A 24,638-nucleotide genomic window follows, 5' to 3' on the forward strand; every position below is an offset into this window, starting at 1 on the left:
CAACCAGTTTTAAGCAGGACTGGCTCTTGGATTTCAGACAAAAAAGCAGAAGACATCTTGTCAGGTTATAGGAATGGGTGCGTGACTTTTCCTCAAAACACCGAGACTGGTACCCATGGCTCTCTACTCACAAGTGCAGGAGTGGCAAGAAAGCAGGCTGGCGTAGGGCAGTTGGGCTGGTATGACTTTTCATTCTTGGATGGTTTGTACCATGCTGCCATACAAAATATCACTAGCCAGGGATGAGACACCTTGGACTGCCCAGATACACGGGAACATGGGCATTGCCAGGCTGAATCAGAACCGAGGTCCATTCAGCCCAGTGTCCCATCTCTGACTGACGCCAGAACCAGGAGAAGTGTAAAAGCCCTGCAATAGGGTAGTCTTCTCCTCACGTAGGTCTCTAGTAGCCAGCGATTGGCTCATGCCCTATGTACAAGATTGAATATCCCTGCCAAAAGTTATTGTGGGCATAAGATGGCGATAGCATGCTGGGGGGACAAACAAGGCAAGCCCATTTCTGGTGTAGGGCTAATGTGAGGTGCAATAGCAAATCACATGGTGGTGGGCTGGCTGCCATGGAGATGGCCTGGGAACTTGGAGAGAGTTCAAAGGGCCGCCATCCATTTGAAATCTAGCCCGTTTCAATCATGAGTGCAAGGCCGCTCTGGGCCCCACCCCTGCCAGTTCTGTGGTATTACACTCACACTTCCTTCTCTCTTTGTGATGCTTTTCTCTGTCGTCACTGTGGGGGGACATTTGGACTGCTGGAGAATCTGGCTAACGCCTGGGCTGCATGGAGGATGTCACCCTGGTGTAGCAACCCCTGCTGTACACAAGGGAAACCACAGCTGGCCCAGAAGCAGCCAGCCCAAGTGGCAAGCAGGGTTGGACTCAATCGGTGCAAATAGCTATTTAGCCCTGCATACACTGGTGCAGCTACAGTGGTGGCTGGCTGAACTCGGGGGAAATCACTAGTACAGACCAGACCTAATTAAATATGGGCCTCATTCAGCAAAGCACTTAAGCACATGCTTAAACTTTACGGTTAAAGGTTAATACTGCAGTCGACTCTCACAGTTTGATTGTGAGTCCGGCAGTCTCTGGAGTATTTGTTTAAACCTTTGGCTGGTGGCATCAAGAGATTGCAGGAGAGTCTCGGCTTTCATTCAAAATCAAAGGCAGTTTCTAGCCCTTCTGGTTACAGAGGAAAGCTTGAAAACATGACGTGTGTGTGCCCCACAAGCTTGGAAACTAGAAATCAAAGAAAAACAACCCCACAATTATTATTAGGGTTTTTTTTCCAAATCTCATGATTTTTAAGCCAATCTCATGATTTTGGCAGGTTAGATTAAGGATTGTTCAGCATTTAAAGTTGGCAACACCTGAGTTAAACACATGCTTAAGTGCCTTGCTGAACAGAGATGGTTTGATGACTTGGGACCTGCTTTATGGGGAAACCAGGGACTATTTCCCAAGTAAGGTCAAATGTACAAAGTAAATAAATTGCCACACTGCCTGGAATGCCATCCTAAGGGGGAGTACTTCCTGGATTGCACTACTGGTGGGTGGAACTTCCTAGAATGAAATCACCCAGTACTGGTGATATGATGTAGTGTGAGGGTAGGACGTGTAGCCTGGTCTCACCATTTGATCTTCCAACATCCATTTACATAGAGACACTTGCTGTCCCCACTTCCTGAGCTTCCTAAACTCCATTGAGTAATTAGTAGATAATAATTGTGGTATCGCATGCAAAGGATGAAGGACTGTGGAGGCTTTAACTCATTGCTGCTTGTACTGGAAGGTCATTTCCTTAGCAGCCACTCAGGGGGGCCCTAGCTGGGGTTGCTTCTGTTTTTGTTCTAACCCAGGCTGCCATCAAAAGGCTTGTGGCTGACAACCAGCAGCATTCCTGCAAATCAGTCATTCTGTAGCTGTAATAACATGACAGGGGCACTGGCTGTCTCTGCTCTGAAACGCTAAGGAGGGCCAGGCCTAGTTGATATTTGGATGGGAGATTGCCCATTAAAAATGAATGATTAGGCCCTTAGCTTTGGGTCAGTGCCCCCGGCGTGGCTGAGGTGCCGTTGCTGGGGGGAGATGGCAGAGTTGTCAGCTTGTGGCTGTTACTACTGTAATAAACCTGCATGCAATGCTACTCTGCATGGAAAGCCAGGACAAAGGATCGGGGCCCCACCACCACAGATGCCCAGTCACTGACTCCAGCAAGATTAATGGTAGCAACAGAAGCTGTGATGGGGCGATCGCTGAGCAACCTTGGGCTTGTGCAAGGGGGCTTTGTCTAGGCCCACCTGGGAAGGGAACTGGGCACTCGCAGCAGCACTGGAGTAACAGCCTCACACCGCTCCACTGTACCAACACATTCAGCATCAGCTGGTGCTTCCAGGTTGCCTCTGGGATGCACCCCAGCTGGAGTTTGGGGCCAGAGCTGTGAAGCAATAACCATCCCATGACATAATTCCCCAGAGGAGAAGCAATAACCCCCGTGTCCCACTCAGATTCCACCTCGGCAATGGGTAATTCCATTCTGCCTCTAACTTTGCCTCCGCAATTCCAATGGATCCAGCATTCTCCGTCATTGCCGGCCATTCGGTATGTGCAGCATGACTGTCGGCTGCTAAATAGCTGCCATGCTCCTCCCCCAGAGGGAGCTGCATTTTACTGCTGGGTGAGGTGAGGCTTGTGAGCACTGTGGAGTTATGAAAGCGCTTTGGGCTCTTCTGTCCTACAGAAATAGAAGGGCGGGTGTAATGGGCTCCCTCCTCTCTCTGTTCCAGGATTATATCTTCTACCTGGAGCCGGAGAAGCTGGAATCAGGGAAAGGGAAGTGCTCCTATGACCCCAAGGTGGACAGCGTCTCAGCCTTGATAAGTGAGTCCTTCTCTCTTGCAACTGCAGCAGTGCAAGGTGGCCAAGGGGATGGGGGCTGCTCTGGCTGGGCTCTTTGGTGCTCCAGGGGGACACCCAGCTTGTTCTCGGCACTGATTCCAGAGCCATAGTGGGACCTAGACCAAGGGGGCAAAGGGGGTATGGTGGTGCCAGCCATTGCCAAGGCACAAGGCCAGGAAAGGGCCAGAGCAACGAAGGGGAAATGCAGACGGGGCTGTTGCGTGGTCTCCATAGTGGGGAGATGTCTGCAGTGGTGACGGTGGAGTAGCCAAGGCCCAGGGGGCATCAGAGCCCAAAGATCTAAGTTGGGTCCTCACCAGAACCACCTCAGCCAGGGCAAGAAGGTGCCTGAGCCCTCCACCAAGGGACCAGGCAACTGGGAAGGTGCCCAGGCATGTCAGAGCCCATTTGTGGCCTTTAATTCATCAGCTCCGGCCTGGAGCCAGGAGAGGCCTGGCTGGTTGGCTCACGGAGGATGCAGCCACTACAGATAACGTGTCAGTCCTGTTGGGCTGCTCTGTCTTCCACATCGCCACCGATTGAACCCTCGGTCACCCTCTCCACTGGTGCCATGTGACCACTCTCGCTGCCCAGGGAACCCCCAGAAGAACTCGACAGCCACAGAATGCCTGCCCCCTGCTCTGAGCCAGCCCTGTTCTCAGCTGCCGGCGAGCCACGCCTTGTTCAGACACTGCTGCACTGCGTCTCACGCAGACTTGCCACTCCAGCAAGAAGCAGACACTTGCAGGTTATGGGGAGCTGAAGCCAGGGAGTGCAGGTTGGGGATGGAGCTTCAGAACTCCTGTCCAGGCTTTGCCTGGGACAAGCCAGGGAGCAGAGGCCTGGGGAGCCAGCTATTCTCTTCCGGGCCCCGGCACACATGGTTCCCCTTGTGTGGACCTGGAATGGTGCCCACCTGAAACAGATGCTGCTGGCCTGGCACAAGGCTCCGCTATGACGTTCTATTGCTCAAGGCTGGGGAAGTCTCTCCCCATGAGCTCCCATTTTGTGCCTCCCCTAGGCTGTCCCCCACCCCCTTGAACTAGCAAGCACCACAACTGCATGGGGGTGGCCCACAGACCCCTGCTCTCCCGCCCAGCCGCATCGGAGTGGAGCGGTGGGCCGGCCCCTGGGGAGGGACCTGCACCAATCTGGGTTGAGTGCCAGGGCTGGCTGCGTGCCAGGGAAATATTAGGTGGTTTGAGATTAATGTTAAAATGAGAGGTGATGAGAAGCTGTTTAGGACTTCAGGGCATGTGGCTGCTGAGGGGCTGCTCCCCCCACCCCGGAGACGTTAACCTAGCGGTGTTCTGCAGCTCCACTGAAGGTGGCTGCCCCCAAGGAAGCCAGGCAGAGATCTGAGTCCAGGGCCCAGCAGCTGTGGGGCCAGCAAACCCAGACCTGGTGTGGTGGTGGGAAGGCAGCGGAGCACTTTGGCCCGATGTGAGGACTTGGAGGGCTGTGGCATGGCAAGAGGCACCCGGATGCCACGGTGATGGGTGTGGGATGAACCTAGTAGAACAGAGTGGAAAACGGGGTGGGAGAGGCTCCGACAGCCACCGACAAATGATGGAAAATCCCCAGGACATCTCTTTCCTCGACGAAGTCAGATCCAACCCTGGGGTAGGAATGGCCACGGTGAGTCAGCCCCGTGTGCTAGGAGCATCTCCACCCCAACTTCCTGTCCTATTTCTGTCTCCCCATTCACCTCCCATTTCCTGTTCCTCCCCCGCCCCCTCCCAACTGATCAGGCGCAGTCCCGGGCACTGCTGGCACCCTCCTGGAAGGTGCAAGGCCACAGTGCAGAGCATGGCAGCCCTGGTGTCCATGGTGCTTTGCCCCTGGGGTGGTGAGGGGCGGGGCTGGCTGGGATAGGGTTGCAAAGGGCAGGAGAGTGAGACAGAGCAGTGAAATAACACGGGGTGGTATCGCTGTCCTGCCATCCCCAGGCCTGTATAGGCAGCAGCTGTGCCGAGCTCCCCCAGGAGCATGGGCCAAAGCTCGCACTTACTGCTAATCCCCTTCCCCGGGCCTCGAGGGGCCTCGGCCGCCTCTGATCCTCTCCAGGCATGAGTGTTGCCTTACACACCAGCCCCGGCACTGCTTCGTTCACTGGGGAGCAGCTGCGAAGCAGGGGGCTGGCAACCAGGCCTGGGTCGGTGCCCCAACCACAGGGCCTACCGGGTACCACATCGGAGATGGAGACCTGTCTATGAGCTGACAAGGAGCTGGGGTCCCTCTCCCCAGAGGGAGACATCCTGTCAGGGAGAGGGCATCAGCCACCCATGCCAATCAGCAGCCCCTCCCCAAGCTTCCCCCTTTGGGCAGGGCTTGGGGGCAGGACAAAGGGTCTGCATGAGGAGGGGCTGGGGAGTCCTCAGACCCCCCACAGTCCCCCTTCAGGAACTGCTCCCCTATACATTCCAGTCCCTGCTGACCTCTGCTTTCCACCTGCAGATGAGGAGCTCTATGCTGGCGTCTACATTGACTTCATGGGCACGGACGCAGCCATCTTCCGCACCATGGGCAAGCAGACAGCCATGAGGACTGACCAGTACAACTCCCGCTGGCTGAATGGTTAGTCCGAGGGAGCCACTAGTGGGGACGGGCTGGCATCATGCATCTCTGGGACGTGGGATGCTGCCCAGGGCCTCACAGTCTGTATAAAGCTCAGTGGCTGGGTGCCCTCTGGCCTGCCATTCCTGGGGCTTCTCTAGGGCTCAAGTAGCATGAGCACTGCATCCAGGGTGGGGCCCACACCCCACAAGCACCCAAGAGATCCCTACCCCCTGGCATGGAGTTGGTGGAGCACCCTAGCTACGGCTGCAGCGTTTCAGGAGAATCTCCATGGCTTAGCCCCGGTAGAAGGCAGTCGTGGCCTCATGCCAGCTTGGCAAGGCTGTGCCAGGTACATGGGGCAGCCTGGGGATGCAGTTTTCCCTTCGCCTGTGGTACGCCAAGCAGAGCTGGTGAAGTCACAGCTCTAGGGGCTATGGGCAGTAGTGGGTGAGGTGTGTTTTAACCAGGGTGATGTGAACGACAAACTTTCCTCGATTTCCCTTCACACCACCTCAGCTTTGTGCCTTCTCCCACGCCGCCTCTGTTCTGGGAGCTGCCACTCTCTTCCTTCAGAGCCTGGCACCCGGGCATTTCCACCTCTGCAAGCTGCTTCCAGGGCCCCTTGGAGCCTGAGGCCTGCACATCTGCCCTCTTCTGGTTCCTGTTAGCAGTTCTGCCTCTGTCAGCAGAGCCGGCGACACTGGGCTCCCGCCGCCAACCCGCTCATGGCTGGGGGCATTCGTAGGCAGCAATCCCCGCTCTGGGTGTGTTTCCAGCAGTCTTCTGCAAAGACCCATCAATGCACGCTCGGCCCACTCCATCTCCAGCGGGCACCGCAGAGACGCTGCCTGCCTGCCTCCTTGCCAGCTTCTCAGGCACTCCCACCATGGCAAAATGCTGTCAGGGCCCAAGCAGGAATGCCAGGCCTCCTGGCCCCAGACACAACAGGTCTAGACATCCTGAGGGCCTCCCATGCAGAGACCTGCTGTGGAGCCGCAGCGATGCTGGCACCGGGGGCAGTTCTGAGGCTGGGCCCATCTGCTTCCCTCAGCAGTTTTGCAGAACATGGATGAGCGCAGCTTCTGGTCCACTGGGAGCAGAGAGAGGTTCCACCGCTGTTCCCCTCTGTGCTGGCCAGAACCAGGCTCTAAGTCCTTGGGTGCCCTGCTCGAGAAGCTTGTGAGCACTGGAAATATCAGAGGAGTGAACTGGATAGCCACCATCTTGGCCTAGGGACCTCCAGAGCTCAAGCCAGGAGCTGCTACACCATGAGCTAGAGCCCAGACTGGGGCTGTGAGAGCCTCACCTCCTGTGTGGACCGGGCACAGAGAGGGGCCTGGGACCCAGGCTGACCAGGGGGTTATGGCAACCCAGGAGGAAAACAAATCGGAAGGTTGATATCATACCAGGACACAAAGCAAAGCAATTGGCATCTGGCTGCATTCTCCCCTCAAAGGCATTGTCCTCATTGAGCAGGAGAACTTGGACACCTGTCACACTGGGAAGTGCTACAGACAGGACATGGCCGTCTAAGACCAGTCATTGCCTAGGTCGGGTGTCACAGTTTCATCCCTAACAAAGAAGTGCCCTACTGAAGGGGGTTCTTACTGAAGGACCAGGCTAGTGCTGGAGCTGAGGAGGAACTCTGACCTGTTTTGCCAGGACAGCCCTTCCCTGGTGCAGCGATCTGAAAGGGTGAGACCTTCCCCAGGTGCATGTTCCAAGACACTTGCAGATGTGCACCCGGACTCACCAAAATTCAGGCCATTAACCCAGTAGCTGCCAAGCCTTCATGGCTCCATCCCTGGAAAGTGGGCAACCAGTGAGCACCACTATGTACTCAGCCACCTTCAAACCTGGTAAAACCTAGAAGAAGTGGTGGCCATTTCATCAGGCAAGGACAAGAATTCCCTCCCAGCATGTGAGCTTCAACGAAAGGGTCTTACCAAAGGAACAGGGAGTCCCTTGAAGGCCCATGTGGTGTCTGGGGGATGTGCCTGCACAAACTCAAGTATTGCAGAGCCAAGTCCTGGACTAGAAACAGCAAAGGACAGAGAGCAAATAAAACTCACAGATAGATAGATAGTGTAACAGTCCGGTGTGGGGGCTTGGCCCTCTCAGGTGCGGCTGGGAGCCAGGCCGCCTCACTACGCGAGGCTAGTAAGCAGTTCAGTCTCCAGAGTCCGAGCCCTAGGTCAGGGCGGGACCGTAAATAGTAGTACCAGGGCTCAGGCCCTCAGGCAGGGGCTGAGCAAACAACAGTAAGTCCAGGCTTCTATGCCTGATTGTGGGTGAAAGGGGGAGACTGCGACCCGTGAGTGGGGTGGCAGGGGGGACACAGGCCCACCCACTCCACTGTGTCCCAGCCCGGGGCCCTAACAGCAGCAGTTAGTCTGCTGCTGTGTCGGTGGGGTCCTGACCACAACACACCAACATTGGCTCGAAGTCTGCTGTAGCCAGACTGGGGTTGGCTAGCCCCGGGCTACTTCCAATCTCCCCATCCATTGGTACCTGCTCATCTCTAGCGTCCTCCGCCAGGTCCCACACCATGGGCTCCTCGGGGTGCTGAGCGCTGGATTGGTCAGGCTGCTCCTCAGGACACGGAGCGAGGGGATGCTCAGGCAGCTCCTCGGGGTACCGGGCTCAGGGAAGGCTCGGCCAGTCCTCCTCAGGGTACCGGGTTCGGGGAAGGCTCGGCCAGCCCTCCTCAGGGTACTGGGCTCGGGGAAGGCTCGGTCTAACAGGAGCTCGGTCAGTAACGTCTGTCCTCTCCAGTGGCCGGGCAGCAACTGAGCGCTGGGCCCGGGCCTTTATACTTCCTGTCCCGCCCCTTGACTTCCGGGGGGCGGGGACAGGTGGTGGCTCCACCCACTGAGGCGGCTGTTCTGGCTCGTCCCTCTCAGGTGCAGCTGGGAGCCAGGCGGCCTCACTACAGATAGATAGATAGATAGATAGATGATAGATAGATAGATAGATGGGTCTGGGTCTATGGATGGGTCTGTATAGAAGGATAGATGATTCTGCATGGGAATAGGTGGATGGGTCTGGATGGGAATGGGGTGTCGGCCCCATCATCTGCAATAACCAATCCAGAACATCTCTCTCCTGCTCTCCCTCCCTTCCCCGCTGCACCAGAGGGAGGTTCCTGGTGGGAGGTATGCCTGGCCTTCTCCCAGTAGCACCTGCACCTGTGGCAAAGCAGCAGTGACAGCTGAGTAAACTGAAGTTGGAGCGATCATATTATACCTCTGGGCACAGTAGCTGCAACTGAGAAGGCAGAGCTGTCACCGTGGGCTTGGAGGCATATTGATTGATGATGGACAGATATTCTAGCAGGAACAGCACTGGTCACTCCACTTCCAGCTGCCAGACAGTTTCCATTCTAACCTCCTGCTTCCAGTTGCTCGAAAATTGCTGGAACTTTGGGGCTGAAATTTCCCAGGCATGGGCTCCTTCGTGTGAATTGATATCCAAACGTTTGAGCAAAAAACTGTCAAGCCATTTTGGAGTCCAAGGAGAGTTGGGGGCCAAAGGGGGATACGCTTTTCTCATTATTAAGAAAAAAATCATTGGACTTTTGTATAGCACCTTCAGCACAGACACAAGCGGGGATAGGCCACTGATGTATGGTATGAGACATGCCAGTGAGAATGCATGGGCATCAGGCTGCATTATGGCCTTAGTGAAACATGTGCCAGATGGTTAACCACGGTCGCCCTAACCACAGTCACTGCTCCCGTGGGAGTCAGTGGCAAAAGTCTCCCTGGCTTCCAAGGGATTGGTCACAGGATACATTGTCGCTGCAGTTAGCCTGGGGGCTTGGCAGCTAGGTCTGAGCAGCCGGGTTAGCCTCGTCTGGGTGTGAGCGTCCCCACTGCAAGGCCCAAGCTGTGCTACTGTGTCTCCACTCACCCCTGTGCCTGCGGCACATCCCATGGTTCTTTGTGCTGAGGAATCATTCCTGGTCACTTGCAGAGAACTTGTCTGTCCTTTGGGGGGACTTGTGGGAAGGCCCTGGAGGCTTCATGCTGGGGGTGCATTCCTCCCAACGGCAGGGAGCTCTCTAGCTAACTAGTTCCACTTTACAGGCTTTATTGCTAGCTAAAAACTTAGGATATTGCATTAAAAACTGTTAAGAAAAAACTAAGGTTGCCTAGCTGAGCATTCCAGAGCCACATAACCTTAACTGCCCTGTGTGTGGTATTGCCATAGGGCCGGGGTCAGCAACCTTTCAGAAGTGGTGTGCCAAGTCTTCATTTATTCACTCTAATTTAAGGTTTCCCGTGCCAGTAATACATTTTAACATTTTTAGAAGGTCTCTTTCTATAAGTCTATAATATATAACTAAACTATTGTTGTATGTAAAGTAAATAAGGTTTTCAAAATGTTTTAGAAGCTTCATTTAAAATTAAATTAAAATGCTGAGCCCCCCGGGCCGTGGCCAGGACCCAGGCAGTGTGAGTGCCACTGAAAATCATCTCGCGTGCCGCCTTCGGCACACGTGCCATAAGTTGCCTACCCCTGCCATAGGGTGTTTTTGCTGAGCATTCCAAAGTCACACAACCTAAACTCTGCCCTGTGTGCGGATATTGACAAAGGGTGTTTCTTTACAAATGTTCTTTTGCCAGCCGGGGGGGCAGCGGGGCCGTATACTAGCCTCTCAGTAGATTGCAGGGCAGGCTCCTGTCCCATTGGCACTGGGGCATGCAACTGGCCTCACAGCGCTGGCATGTCTGGTTGCAGACCCAGCGTTTGTTCACGCCCAGCTCATCCCAGACAGCGCCGAGAGGAACGACGACAAGCTTTACTTCTTCTTCCGGGAGAAATCAGCTGATGCCCCACAGAGCCCTGCTGTCTACTCCCGCATCGGGCGCATCTGCTTGGTATGTACCTGGCTCCCCGCGGCGCCCCCTGCTGGGAGTGGCTGGGAGCTCTCCCCACAGACAGAGCTCCTGCTCCATTCTCTACAGTGCCCCCAGCTGGGACTGGAATACCAGCAGTGTCCCCTACAGACGGAGCTCCTGAAAGGAGAAGCTAGGATTTGAATGGAGTAGCTAGGAGCTCCCCACACAGCCAGCGCTCCTGCCCCCTCCCCACAGTGCCCCCTGCTGGGAGAGGCTGGGGCTGGAGTACTGGGAAGCCCACCACAGCCAGCATCTGTTGTCCCACTCCCCACAGCACCCCCTGCTGGGGGAGGCTGGGCTGGAGTACCAGGAAGCCCCCCACAGCCAGCACCCCCTGTCCCACTCCCCACAGCACCCCCTGCTGGGGGAGGCTGGGCTGGAGTAGCTGGGAATCCCCAACAGCCAGCGCTCTGCCCCTCCCCACAGCGCCCCCTGCTGGGAAGCCCAAGCTAGCAGGACGAGCCTAGCTCACGTTCTGGTTGCCCGGGTGCCTGAGAATGGTATTTCCCCCCCTGGTTTAGAATGACGACGGAGGTCACTGCTGCCTTGTCAATAAATGGAGCACGTTCCTGAAAGCCCGGCTCATCTGCTCCGTGCCCGGACCTGACGGGATCGAAACGCACTTCGATGAACTCCGTAAGGGCTGGTGGGCAGGGTGTACTGGGGCGCTGCTATGGGGCACGCCGGGCAATGAGGTGTCTGGAAGGGGCAACGGCTGACTACGAATCCCAGAGGTGGTAGCGGGCAGAACCTCTGTGCTGCCCGAGCTGTCACTGCAGGCTGCAGCGTCTCTGAGCAAGGGCACCGCTCACATCAGGGCAGCACCACATCTGGGTCCCCAGCACCTCCTGGGGAGCTCACAGGGGCCTTCCTGCCCAGCCAGGAGCCTCCCTGGAGGTGCCCAGCAAAGTCACTCTCGGCGGAGGCTGAGAGGCAGTGCAGCCCCTGATAGCTTGTCAGCGCCTGCTGTGGCATGTGATGGATGGGCTGCACCCGCGAGCAGGACGCGCCGTCCCATCGCCACCTGCTTCCCTGCACTTCGTTTGCCTAGATCAATTCCAGATGGTGGCCAGAGGCTCCCCTGATTCCTAAGGGGCACTCTCTCCAGCCTGCATCTTCCCCACTGGTGCACACCCTGCAGCCGAAGCATCCCCCATGCGGCTGCGCCCCCGGCGTAGCCGGGTGTGCCACGCCCCCCAGCCAGCACTCCTGCCCTGCTCCCCACAGCGCCCCTTGATGGGAGAGGCTGGAGTAGCCGGGAGACCCCCACAGCCAGCGCTCCTGCCCCGCTCCCCACAGTGCCCCCTGTTCTCTCTCCATCTGCCCTGTGTCCCCTGGTCCCTGCAGAGCTCTGGGGCGTCTCTCCAGCTGTTGATGCTTTCTCTTCTCCCCTCAGAGGATGTGTTCATCCAGCAGACCCAGGACGTGAAGAACCCCATCATCTACGCCGTGTTCGCTGCCTCTGGGTGAGCCCACCAGAAGGGGTTGGGGAGGGTCTTCATGGGAGTGGATGGGGGAGACACTGCAGCAGGGCCTGGGAACGACATGCAGGGGCCCCCTGGGCACAGGCCCCTCACATGCGTTGGGGATGAGCGTTTCTGGATCCCACATGAGCAGAGGGCTCGAGGTGCTGTCCCAGTCCGACTGGGTGGGTCCCTGCCAGGCAGGTCAGGGCAGGGAATGGGTTCAGGGTGGGTCTGACAGAGGTGCCCCCTAGGGATAATGTGATGCTCCCCCCTCCACCCCCAGGTCTGTATTCAAAGGCTCCGCTGTGTGCGTGTACTCCATGGCCGACATCCGCATGGTCTTCAATGGGCCCTTCGCCCACAAGGAGGGACCCAACTACCAGTGGATGCCATACACAGGCAAAATGCCCTATCCACGCCCGGGCACCGTAAGTATGATTGGGGCCTCCTGCCAGAGCGCCCGGCAGGGCCGGCAGCAGGGGAGTGGGGGTCCTCTGGGGATGGCTGCAATGATGGGCGCTGGAGGTATGGGGCAAGGGGCACAATCAGAGAGTGCCCACCAGTGCGTGTGTCTGGGCAGGGACCTCCCCTGTGCAGAGACTCTGATGCTGCCCTCCAGGAGTCCTGGGATCTGCCCCACGATGGGGCTTACAGCGATTCCCCCTCTCCAAGCCAGGGACTGAGAGGGGCCATGGGAACTGCGCGAGGGCCAGTTTGGCCCTGTGGCTGCCTGGCCGCCTGCTGCATAGAGAGAGGGCATCAGTGTGTGGGGCTTTCAGCCCAGCACCGCCCCATGCTGGCCTAGTGCCAGGGCTCTGCCAGCCCCTGCACCAGGGGCACCCAGCCTGATCTGCCAGGGGAGAGGGTCCCCCTATACCACAACCCCAGGCCTCGGCAGAAGCAGGGGCAGTGCGGTGGGCAATGGAGGAGTCAGAGGCTCCCCGTGAATGGGGCACAAGTGAGATGATTGCCGTGGGTCGGGGTCTCATGGCACCTGATGCTGGCTGCAGGATGGGTGTGCCGATGCATTCAGAAAGGGAGAGGTGGGCAGAACAATGCCCAGGGGCATGAGCTGTCCTGGAAGTTGGGTGGGGTGGGGGCCATGCCCTGGGAGCACGGGGGGGCGTGCCATGAGGGTGGGGTGTCCTGCAGGATGAGTGGGGTGGGGGCCATGCCCTGGAGGAATGGGGGGCCGTGCCATGCGGTGGGGTAGGGGCTGTGCATCGGGAAGCGGGCCATGCTGTGGGGTGGAGGAACCATGCCTTAGGGGACAGGGCAGAGGTTGTGCCATGGAGTGGGGCGGGGGAAGCCAGGCCGCGGGTGGGAAGCGGGGGGAGGCCGGGCCATGATTGGGAGGAGGGAGGTTGGGCTGTGGGGTGGGGCTGGTGTCTTACCCGCCCGCTCTGTGTTTCAGTGCCCAGGAGGCACCTTCACTCCCTCCATGAAGTCGACCAAGGATTACCCAGACGAGGTGATCAACTTCATGCGCTCGCACCCGCTGATGTACCATGCCGTGTACCCCGTGCACCGCCAGCCACTGGTGGTGCGCAGCAACGTGCACTACAAGTTCACCACTGTGGCCGTGGACCAGGTGGATGCAGCCGACGGGCGCTATGAGGTGCTTTTCCTGGGCACAGGTACCCGCAGACGTGCGCTGGAGAAACACACAACATGGACCCACCTGGGCCATGCGGGAGGGCATGCTGCCCGGCACTGGGCACAGCAGGGACTTAGCCCACTCTGGGCCGGCTCGCCAGGTCAGCGTTGCCAGGGCTGCGCTCCCCGCTCTCCCCATCAGACGTGCCTGGCGACCAGCTCGTTGACAGAGGAGCCTGGCAGAGAATTCCATCTGGAGTCCCCCCACCCAGGGGCTGCCCCAGAGCCTGTTCTGGGGGTGCAGCAATCGAGGCCAGGCTGTCTATTCAGGATGAATGGAGTGGGTGCCCTGTGGTGACTCCAGCCTGGCACAGAGCCGGGGAGGGTGTGGGGATCTGGAGGTGAGTGTCCAGCCCCTCCAGGCACCTGGCGTGGGGTCAGAATCAGTCCCCAGAGAACGTGGTGCCCTCAGCAGGGACTCAGCCACCAGAACTGGGCCGCACCAAGTGGGGCTGCAGGTGGGGCAGGGTCTGCGCTGGCTGTTGGTTCCCCACCCCTCATGGTGTGATTGTGCCAGGATGATGCCCTGGGCAGACCCCAGCCCACCCCGTGCTGGGCAGCCTGGCGCTTGCTGGGCCACGTGGGGTCTGGGCCATCTGAGGCTGCGGGGCCAGGGTCTGTGCCAGGCCCCTGGGAACCAGCCTGGGGCAGAGGGGCTTGTTTAACTGGGGGGCTCATTGTGGCAGAGTGGCTGGCGCTGCCTCGGCCCCTCTCAGGGAACCAAGCCCCTGGCTGCCAGCCAGCCTGGGGAGCCCAGCCAGTGCCGCCACGCAGGTGGCAGGGAACGCTAATGACCCAGAAAGATCCCGTTAGCTAACGGATGTGCTGTCTCCTGGCCAGCTGTTCTCTCAGTCGCCCCTGCACACGGCAGCCTGGCCAAATTCTCCCACCACCTGTCCCGCCCACCAGGGAATTTCCTCCCTGCCCCAACATTGGTGTAACAAATCGCCAGAACTCAGCTGTTCCTTCCCCCAAGGGCGTGGAGGGTCACCAGCGGGGCCTGCAGCAGGCCTGTGGGATGGTGAGGGGGGATTGGGCCGGTGCCTGGATGCAGACAACTGCGCCGGCAGCACTTGCTGGTAGTGAGGAGCTCCCCCACCTGTGCCCCTACACTGCTGAGGGTGGGATGCCCGGCAGGACGTGGGAGCCCTCGCTGCCTGGGCAGCCCTGCCTGCCAGCCAGTTCTCTCCAGACCAGCCTCACTCTGCATTGCACAGCTATTTTCTGTTTATCCGCTGCTGCACTCCCCCACAAAGGCAATTGGTTTGAGTGATGGGAGCTGGGCTGTCCCTCCCCAAGTCAGCAGCATGTACTGTGAAGCACTGGGCAGCCCGCGGGTGAGGGGCCAGACGGTGCCATGTGCACACGTTAGTTGGTGCAGCACTATCTGTGCGCGGGGCCCATCTCTGGGTCTCACACCCAAGTCAGAGCAGACACCGGCAGCTTTGTGAGTTCCTCCTGCTGGTGCTGCCTGCAGGGACCCCGCCTCCCCCTGGCACTCCTCAGAGATCCCCAGCCAGGTGCAGCGGCTGCTGGAGAGATCCAAGCACTGCGGTTCTGCCGGTGTCCCTGAGATGGCACTGGGCAGCTCCAGGGCTGGTGGATTCCCCCCAGGGAAGATGAAGTTGTGGCTCTGGGGTTCAGTCCAGGCATCAGAGCCCTGTGCTGGCTATGAGCCTCGTGCTGATCCAGCCTCAGCGTTTTTATAAAGCCGTGATGGCAGGTTGGCCTCTCACTTCCCACGCCATCCCCATCGGCATGGCCCCACACCTCAGGCTGTGGCAGGGCGGAAGGGTCCATCCTGCGTGGCGCTGAGTGCCGGCTTTGCCTTGCAGATCGCGGCACAGTCCAGAAGGTGATTGTCCTCCCCAAGGACGACCTGGAAACCGAGGAGCTGATGCTGGAGGAGGTGGAAGTGTTCAAGGTAACGCCTCCTGGGCCCTGCACGCACTGCGCTCTCAGGCCTTGCTGTGTCCCCCTCCGTCCCCCGCCATGGCCTGGGACAGTTCTCCCTCCCTTGCCCCCCCGCCTGGAGGAACCTCCCTTCCTCCCGCTGCTGCAGGGGCAATGTGCAGCAGGCCGCCACTGCAGCTTCATCTGTGGCTTCCTGGCGGGCACCTGGGCCCTGATCCAGCACTTGCTGGTGTCAGTAGGGGGCATTACGGGGCCCACGGCTTCTGTGGGCTCTGACCTCCGGCACAGTCAATGGCAAGGGGTGAGTGCACCATTTGGCTGGCTCCACAGGAAGGATAAGGGCCCTGCTACTGCAGCTTGCTGGGGGAGTGCTCCAGTAGATTATGTGCCAGCAGCCTGGTGCCAGCAGCCTGTTCCCAGTGCTAAGGGGTTGGAGCCTTGGCTCCCCGGGGCATATGTGGCTGCTCCAGGGAGGGGGTTTGATGCCAATAGATTTGTTTCTGACTGTCTCAGCCCTTTGCTCCCTGTGATCGAGAGCAGCTCCAAGGGGGCTGAGTGGCCCGGACTAACCACCATGTGTCACAGAGTGTGGGGGAGTCAAGGCCCTGCACCCCCAGCTTCCTGCGATTCACCATGACTCTCAGCCAGCCAGTAAAACAGAAGGTTTATTTGGACGACAGGAACACAGTCCAAAACAGGTCTTGCCGATACAGACAACAGGACTCCCTTTAGTTAGGTCCATCTGGGGGCCCTGGGGAGGCCACAGCCCTGTTGGTCAGGGCCCCCCTCATTATTTTTCAGCCAGCTCCAAACCTGAAAACTTCCTTCAGACTCTCACTCACCTCCCCCTGGCTCTTCCCCCAGCCTTTGTGTTCTTTGTCCAGTTTCCGGGGCAGAGGTGTTACCTGGCCTCCAACCCCCCTCCTGGGTTCTCATGTTACATGCTCAGGTATACTCCCTTCCCCAAGGCAGGCAGTCCCAGCAAAACTCCCCTGCAACCTTCCCAGGTTAATACTTCCCACTCAGCATTTAAATAACACATCAAGAACATTCCCACTTTGTCACACCATGCTCCCATGCTCTCATTCCAGGTTCCAGCCCCCATCAAGACCATGACCATCTCCTCCAAGAGGGTAAGCTGGTGGTGTGCTGAGGTGGGGTCCTCCTGGGGGTCGCCCACCCGGCGCAAGACGCCAGCCCAGCCACGGCACTCCCGCCTGCTGAGGAGAGACGGAGAGTCCATGTGTTCCTAGTCAGACAGGGACTCTCCGAGTGTCCCAGGGGCTTCCACCTTCAGATGGTCTCTGTCGCTAACTCGCAGGGGTGGGCGGGGGGAAGGGCCACTCAGAGATCTGAGCTCCCAGCCCCGCTTGCGGGAGCATCGGGAGGCCGGCTTGGAGGGAGGTGTGCGGGGCGCCCCAGAAACCCGCTTGCTCTGCCTCAGCCAGCCCCGGGGAGGGGGGGGTCTGCTGGGAGGGGGGAGTTCCCGCCCATTTCTGGACAAGCACTGCGCTCTCAGAGAAGCAGCCCCTCCTCGATCCCAGGATCCCAGGGGCGCCCAGGCCAAGGGAAGACAAGTGCATTTGGCACCTGAGACAGTGCAGCGTCTGCAGCAAGGGGGCATCTCACCATGTCCTCTTTGCCCCCCACAGCAACAGCTGTACGTGGCCTCGGCCATAGGAGTGACCCACCTGGCCCTGCACCGCTGCGACGTGTATGGGGAGGCCTGTGCCGACTGCTGCCTGGCCAGGGACCCCTACTGCGCCTGGGACGGCAAGGCCTGCTCCCGATACTCAGCATCCTCCAAGAGGTACGGCCCAGCTGTGCTGTGGGGGCAGTTATACCAGGGGCTCAGCACAGGGCCAGGCAGTGCTAGAGGGAGGGGCTTTTATACAGGGGGATCCTGCAGCCTACACGGGTTCTCGTACTCACTGGCTGGGTTTGCCAACAGGGCGCTGGCGCTGGGAGGCAGCGTGTGGGGGCAGGGGACCCAATATCTTTGATGAGAGGCAGAATTGGGGCTCTGCCCCAATCCCCATTATGCCTGGAGAGGGATGACTAAGCCGTGCATGATGCAGCCAATCTCCACCTACAGGGCTGCCCCAGGTGGTTGGTGGTGCCCTGAGACTGTGAGCAACTTTCCATCTGTGCCTTCTCCCCCTTCCACAGGCGGAGCAGGCGCCAGGATGTCCGGCATGGTAACCCCATCCGCCAGTGCCGGGGCTACAACTCCAACGGTGAGTAGGGCCAGCCGGCCACCCTGCCCCTCCTCCCACCTATGGCGGGTATGTCCGGGACACAGGGGATGGAGAAAAACGGGGTGGGGATGCGAAATATGTAGATTAGATGTCCCGATCAATAAATGAGTTGCAAGGTTGGATGGATGGATGGGTGTGTATGTACAAGGATGGATGGGTGTGTATGTACAGGGATGGATGTATTGATTGGTGGATATGCTGGGTGAATGGATAGAGGAATGGATAGATGGATATGCTGGGTGGATGGAGGGATGGATGGATGTGCTGGGTGGGTGGATGGATGGATGGATGGATATGCTGGGTGAGTGGATGGATAAGCTGGGTGGGTGGATAGAGGGATGGATGTGCTGGGTGGGTGGATGGATGGATGTGCTGGGTGGGTGGATAGAGGGATGGATGGATGTGCTGGGTGGGTGAGTGGGTAGATGGATGGAGGTGCTGGGTGAGTGGATGGATGGATGGATATGCTGGGTGGGTGGGTGGATAGAGGGATGGATGTGCTGGGTGGGTGGATGGATGGATGGATGTGCTGGGTGGGTGGATGGATGGATGTGCTGGGTGGGTGGATAGAAGGATGGATGGATGTGCTAGGTAGGTGGATAGAGGGATGGATGTGCTGGGTGGGTGGATAGAGGGATGGAGTAGAGTGAGGGCTGAATGCATACACTGGACGGCTGGCGGTAGATAGAGTGCAGAGGACGCTGCAGTCCCTTAGTGAGGGCAGGCAGCTGGAGGCAATGGCTCTCCCAACTCTGTGGGTAGGGTCGGGTTCGCAGCATTGTGTTGATTCCATTGCCCGACTTCCCGTCTCCTCTGCCCCACTCCAGCCAACAAGAACACGGTGGAGGCCGTCCAGTACGGGGTGGAGGGCAGCACGGCCTTCCTGGAGTGCCAGCCCCGCTCCCCACAGGCCACCGTCAAGTGGCTGCTCCAGAAGGACAACAGTGACCGGCGGAAAGAGGTAGGAGGGCACAGAGCTAGGGGGTGCTTGGAGGGAAAGGCCCTGCAGCCCACTGCCTGCTGTCTGGGGCAGGGAGCCAGGCTGGCATAATGAGGTGCTGCAGGTTGGGACTGAGGCGGTGGGGGAGGCTTGCATGGGGCCTGTCTCTAATCTCCTCCCCCCATCCTCTGATGACACCCCACCATGCCTGGCTGCGTTTCACCCGTTCTAACGCTCTGGCCCTTGGCCTCTCTCCCATCCAGCTGCGCATGGAGGGCCGGGTGCTGCGGACGGAGCAGGGGCTGCTCCTGCGCTCCCTGCAGCTCTCAGACAGCGGTCTCTACTCCTGTACGGCCACTGAGAACAACTTCAAGCACACAGTGGCCAAGGTGCAGCTGCATGTGCTGAGCAGCGAGACCGTGCACAGCGTGCTCTTCCAGTCAGAGGCGCCCGCCCTGCAGGCTGACGGCGACGTCTCCTCCTCCGTGCTGGGCATGCGGGCTGGCCTCCCTGGTGCCCCCAGCCCCCACTACCAGGACCTGGTGCAGCTCCTCACCCAGCCTGAAATGGGACTCATCAACCAGTACTGCCAGGGCTACTGGCGGCATGCCGCCTCCAGCCACAAGGAGGCGCTGGCCAACCTCAAAGCCAAGGAGCTGCAGGACGAGAAGAAGCCTCGAAACCGCCGGAATCACCAGCCAGACGTGGACCAGCTCACATGAAACCGCCGCCAGGGACTTTGTAATAACAGTGCTATATTTTTCCCCCCTTTTAATATTAAAAATATCTATAAATATATATATAAATATATATATACACACACACTCCCCCCCTCCCTTTCAAGACAGTATTTATTTGTAGGTTGTACATAGTCCATGGGAGACACGGTCCCACCCCATTGCCCCATGGCCCTCTGGGTAAGATAGCCAGGTTCCCAGAGGCACCCTGGCCTGCAGCTTGTCCTTTTCTCTTCCTAATTTCTATGGTACTGTAAAATAAAAGGCAGGCACCGAGCATGGGGGTGGGACTAGGGTAAGATCCCCTCCCCCAGTCCCTCGTCAAACCAGAAGCTCTTCATGCTAATGTAGAAATGGGCCAGCGCAGGACCCTCTGCCCACTCTCTGGATGGCACCTGGAGGAGCCGTTTTCTGTCTCTAGCTGGGGGGGATGTCTCTGAGCTGGGGTGCCATCGGCGGAGCTGCCATGTTCCCTCTCCCCCTGGCATGGGACCTGTGGGGGAGCCTGAGTTTGGTCTGTTTCCCACCAGTGCCCTTGGCATTGATGTGTGCTGGGCCCGAGCAGGGAGGGATGGGAAGTCCATGCTGGGGGGTGGAACTTCTTGGCCACTGACAATATCCTTGCCCTTTTGGCACTGGACAAGGAGGGAACTGGCAGGGAGAGAGGGAAGTGGTCCCCTCAAGGGGACAGGGTCCCCAGGAACCTGGCACCCATTGTGCATGCACGTCCGATGGCCCATCACTCCTGGCAGTACTGTCCAGGGTGGGTGCCTCTCGAATGCCCAGGAAGGCACCATCGCTGGGCTAAACCCCATGGGGGGTCGAGGGCACAAGGCCAGGCTCTTCCACCTGCCACTGGCCACGCATCACTCCTGCGAGGGGTATATCTGGGAATGATATCACAGGCTCAGCCTGGGCTGATTGGTGGCTGATGTGATGCCCTCCAGGGGGTGGAGCTGCAGTGGTCTAAAAAACTGACTCTGTGGCTGGATTAAGTCAGGGATTCAGGAAGCAGGAGGGGTGAGGATGTCAGCTACAGCCGTGCTCCTGTGGTGCCAGCTGCACCCAGCAGGCATGCCCCTTCCTGGGCTCTGCTGTGGTGGCACCTTGGAGGGTACTAGGGAGACTGGGTATAGGGGCCAGGAATGGCTGGGGCAGACACTCCTTCCCCCCCCCTCCCCGAGGTGAGAAGAATTCTTTTTGGCATGTGGGGTGAAGCAAGGAAAGGACAGAGTGAGTAGGGGAATGGAGTGAGGTGAGTGAGGGAGCAGAGGCAAACAATGGGTACCTGGATGGCCAGGTCCCCCCTACTGAGTGAACTTGGGCAAGTCACTCCCCTCTATGTGCCTCAGTTTCCCCATCTGATTACTTCTCATTATTTATTAAGCCATGGCCTCACTGCCAGTGGACCTGGCCGCATCAATGTCTCTGTTGTGTGGCTTCATGAGGGGGGGGGGGAGAGAGTCAGTATTGAGTTGTAAGGCATTGTGGGTAGTGGAGTCCTGGGACACCCGGTCGCTGCCCTGGGCCATGTGTGGGAGCTGAGTAGTGGGTTTCCTGGCAGGTGCACTGTCCCAGTCATGTATGCGGGGGGGAGGGGGCCAGAGAGATGAGAGGGTGAAAAAAAGGGGTCATTGGTAGGGGGCAGACTGGCTGAGAGCACTGCCTGCATTCAATCCCTAGGCCTAGTGGCCACAGCCACACTCACCGTGGCAGACCCCAGAGTGCTTTGCAAATTGGACCAACAGGGGCACTTCAGTCACTTCTGGGGATGGGGCGGGGGGGGGGTGTTACAATAGTGCCTCTGCCCCACAGCTTAAGTCAAGACTCCGAAATTGCCCTGGGAGCTGGGGAGAGGGGGGAAATTGGCCTCCAGATGCTTGGGGCAGGCATTGGCTGCTGCTGCTGCCATAGGGGTTTTAAGGCCTGTGATCAAAGCACCTGCCTGAATTAATTGGTGGGGGTGAGACAGCCTGGGGTTTACCCTGGCTCCCCTGCTCCCAGCCTGTGCTGCCTGGGCTTACCACTAGGGGCCAACCTCAGCCCTGGATTCAGCAGGGGGCCCCAGCTCATGGGCTCACAGAGCCGCTGGCAAGTTGCCCACACCACCCCAATATTTCAGGCCAAGTCCATGGCTGGTGCAAAGCAGCGCAGTATCACAGCCTGCCATGGGTGTTGGTGGGGCTTCACCCCCTTCCAACCAGCTGAGGATCCAGCCCTGGCCCCTCCGGAGTCAGGTGCCCATCCACCCACTAGTGTGGCATGGTCCCAGCACACACAGGCACTCCATGACTGCTAGCAGCTGCAGCACTGCCCGCTGGGGAAATCCAGGCAGGCCGGAGCAGCGGGGCCAAGCAGGGCAGGCACTGCCCCCCAGACAGCACACAGGGAGGTTAGTCAGGCTCAGCGCGAGGAGGCTGGCCCAAGAGCTGGGGACAGAAAGAGGACTGGGTGCCAGTCTGGGAGAAGACACCATTACCCACCAGGGTCACTGCCCCACCTGAGCCATGATTCATGGGCACAGCCACATCCAGCCCTGGCACTGCACACTGTTAAAGCCAGGTGCCTGGCAGGGGCAGATAGAAGCCAGGCCCCTTAAGCATCTGTAGTAAAAGCTAGACAATCCTATGGAAAACTACCCATGATTTCAGATGAGAGAAAAACATGTGACATAGTCATCACGCTGGGACACACTTCATCCTGCAATTCCACCACAGTCAGAGTGCCCGGGCACCCCAGGGGCTGTACCCCTCTATTCACATGACAGGCATCTGAGAGTCATCCGTTGGTTTTCCTCTGAGATGATAATGCCGAGTTCCTTACCCACACACACATCCTGATAGGGCTCCACTCTGCCCAAGCAGATGGGTGAGGGAGCAAAGCATCCTGGGGTCAGCTATGCAAATTCCAAAGCAGGAAGTCAGGCCCTGAGAGCCCCGCCCCTTTGCTCCCAGCTAGTTGCAACTCAAAAGGGTACACCATGGGGCATAGGGACAGGCAGGGAGAGCTCACCCTTGCCAAGCCAAACTAGTAAGGCAGGAATTGTGCCCTTTGCGTCCCAGTGCTCCTAATGCCTGGTGTTAATCACTTCGAAGCGGGCCGCTTCTGTGACTGAGTGGCCCATGCTCATGTGGTGTGTACTGACAGGTACACGCCAGGCCCATGCCCATCCATTCCCCTCACCCCCACCCCATGGGACAGCTGCCTGTGCCGATTCAGACCAAGCGCATCTGCTCTCTGGTGTAAATAGTTGTAAATGGCGAATGTAATGGAAGCGGAGCAGGCAGCAAGGCTGAGCTCCAAGGCACATCACACCTGTAATGTGAACTTCCTGTGGCTGGGAACAAACTAATAAACACTGGCTTTGTTTATGGAGACCCTGCCTCTTTCTTCGGCCTTCTCTCAGCCGTGTTCTGTCTAGAAGGGCCTTGAGCTAGTGGGAGTTCTCTAGTGATCAGAGCAACCCACTGTCCAGCTGTGCCAGTGCACATGTAACCCAACCGGTGCACTGTGTTTTGAGTCCCCCTCTACTGGCTGCTCCCATAGGAGGATAAGAGTTTACTATTGCTACTAATGGATGGAGTTGCTCCTTTAGCTCACATACTAGCAACCTAGGCTTTTAGTGCTGACGGTCCAGGGTTTGATGTCCAGCAGGCAAGGCGATATATCGAACCCCGAACGCGCTCCCGTCGACTCCGGAACTCCACCGGAGCGAGTGGCGGTAGCGGAGTGAGGACGGGTAAGTAATTCGACCTAAGGTACTTCAACTTCAGCTACGCTATTCACGTAGCTGAAGTTGCGTACCTTAGATCGACACACACACACCCCCCCCCCCAGTGTAGACCAGGCCCTGGTCAGGCCGGCTTCTCTACGCCTTTCCCCCATTCCCTCTAATCAGCAGGGTCCTGGAGAAGATAAAGTCAGACAAGGCCTGGGTCCTCCTGATTGCCCCAGCGTGGCCGAGGCAGCATTGGTACGGGACCCTCATGGGCCCGGCGGTAGCTCAGCCATAGCTGTTGCCACTCCGCCCGGACCTGCTCTCTCAGGACCAGGGCCGCCTCCTCCATCCCAACCTAGCGGCTCTTCACCTCATGGTGTGGCTGCTCAGTGGTTAGGTGGAGAGGAAAGGATGTGCTCAGAGCAAGTTCAGTGCGTCCTCCTCTAAAGCAGACAGCCCTCCACTCGCCGCGCTTATTTGGCCAAGTGCTCCCGGTTTTCTAGGTGGGCGGTGGACCAGGGTGTCTCCCCGGTGACCACGCTGATCCAACTTATCCTTGATTACCTTCTCCACCTGAGGGCCCAGGGCCTCGCGCCCTCATCAGTCAAGGTGCACCTGGCAGCCATATCGGCCTTCCATCCACCAGTGCAAGGGCACACGGTATTTTCCCATGCTATGACTGGCTGGTTCCTTAAGGGTTTGGACTGTCTTTTTCCTTATTCTAGACCCCTGGTCCCACAGTGGGACCTAAATCTGGTGTTGGCTCGTCTCACGGGCCCTCGTTTGAACCACTGGCCATGTTCTCCTGGTCTCACCTGTCATGGAAGGTGGCCTTCCAGGTTGCGATCACGTCGGCCAGGCAGGTCTCGGAGTACAGGGCTCTGACCTCTGAACCGCCATACACGGTCTTTCATAAGGACAAGGTCCAGCTCCGCCCACACCCCATGTTTCTCCCGAAGGTGGTCTCCGCCTATCACATGGGTCAGGACATTTTTCTACCAGTCCTCTGCCCCGAGCCTGACGTGTCCAGTGAGGAGCGCTGTTGCCACACGCTCGATGTGTGGTGGGCTCTGGCTTTCTACCTCTAGCGGACTAAGCCATTCAGAAAGTCCTCGCAACTGTTTGTCGCCTCGGCTGAGCATGCAAGGGGCCAGCTGATTTCCACTCAGCGGCTTTCCAATTAGATCACTTCATGCATCCGGTCCTGTTATGAGCTGGTGGGTGTCCCTCCACCACCCATTGTGAAGGCACACTCGACTTGGGTGCAAGCCTCGTCAGCTGACTTCGTGGCCCACGTCCCCATCCAGGACATTTGTAGGGCCGCCACGTGGTCTTCGGTTCACACGTTCATCTCACACTATGCGATCGTCTCCCAGACCAGGGAAGATGCCGGGTTCAGCAGGGCTGTCCTTCATCCTGGGAACTTGTGAACTCCTACCCACCTCCAACAGATATATCTTGGAATCACCTACTGTGGACTACACATGAGCAATCACTGGCGCGGGGACCTCACAGCCCTGCCTCGGGGGGGACAAGGGCTGGGATGCAGGGCCCGGGTTGGCACTGGGCCAAG

General features: G+C 58.5%; 1 protein-coding gene across 4 annotated transcripts in view; it reads left to right on the forward strand.

The window, feature by feature from the left end:
• Positions 1-22,703, forward strand: part of SEMA3F (semaphorin 3F) — a 107,873-nt gene extending 85,170 nt beyond the window's left edge. For all 4 annotated transcript variants that reach the window (XM_039481609.1, XM_039481610.1, XM_039481611.1 and 1 more), the window contains 13 exons: positions 2,802-2,895; positions 5,371-5,490; positions 10,216-10,355; positions 10,898-11,012; positions 11,773-11,842; positions 12,126-12,270; positions 13,257-13,479; positions 15,334-15,422; positions 16,504-16,545; positions 17,065-17,222; positions 17,582-17,649; positions 18,498-18,631; positions 18,874-22,703. In XM_039481609.1, coding sequence (XP_039337543.1) covers positions 2,802-2,895; positions 5,371-5,490; positions 10,216-10,355; positions 10,898-11,012; positions 11,773-11,842; positions 12,126-12,270; positions 13,257-13,479; positions 15,334-15,422; positions 16,504-16,545; positions 17,065-17,222; positions 17,582-17,649; positions 18,498-18,631; positions 18,874-19,332 — 1,857 coding nt within the window. In that variant the 3' untranslated portion in view covers positions 19,333-22,703. The remainder of the gene's footprint in view (positions 1-2,801; positions 2,896-5,370; positions 5,491-10,215; positions 10,356-10,897; positions 11,013-11,772; positions 11,843-12,125; positions 12,271-13,256; positions 13,480-15,333; positions 15,423-16,503; positions 16,546-17,064; positions 17,223-17,581; positions 17,650-18,497; positions 18,632-18,873) is intronic.
• Positions 22,704-24,638: the final 1,935 nt, after the last annotated feature.

This window comes from Mauremys reevesii, linkage group 7 (genome assembly GCF_016161935.1).
Source record: "Mauremys reevesii isolate NIE-2019 linkage group 7, ASM1616193v1, whole genome shotgun sequence".
In the NCBI taxonomy this organism is placed as follows: Eukaryota; Metazoa; Chordata; order Testudines; family Geoemydidae; genus Mauremys; species Mauremys reevesii.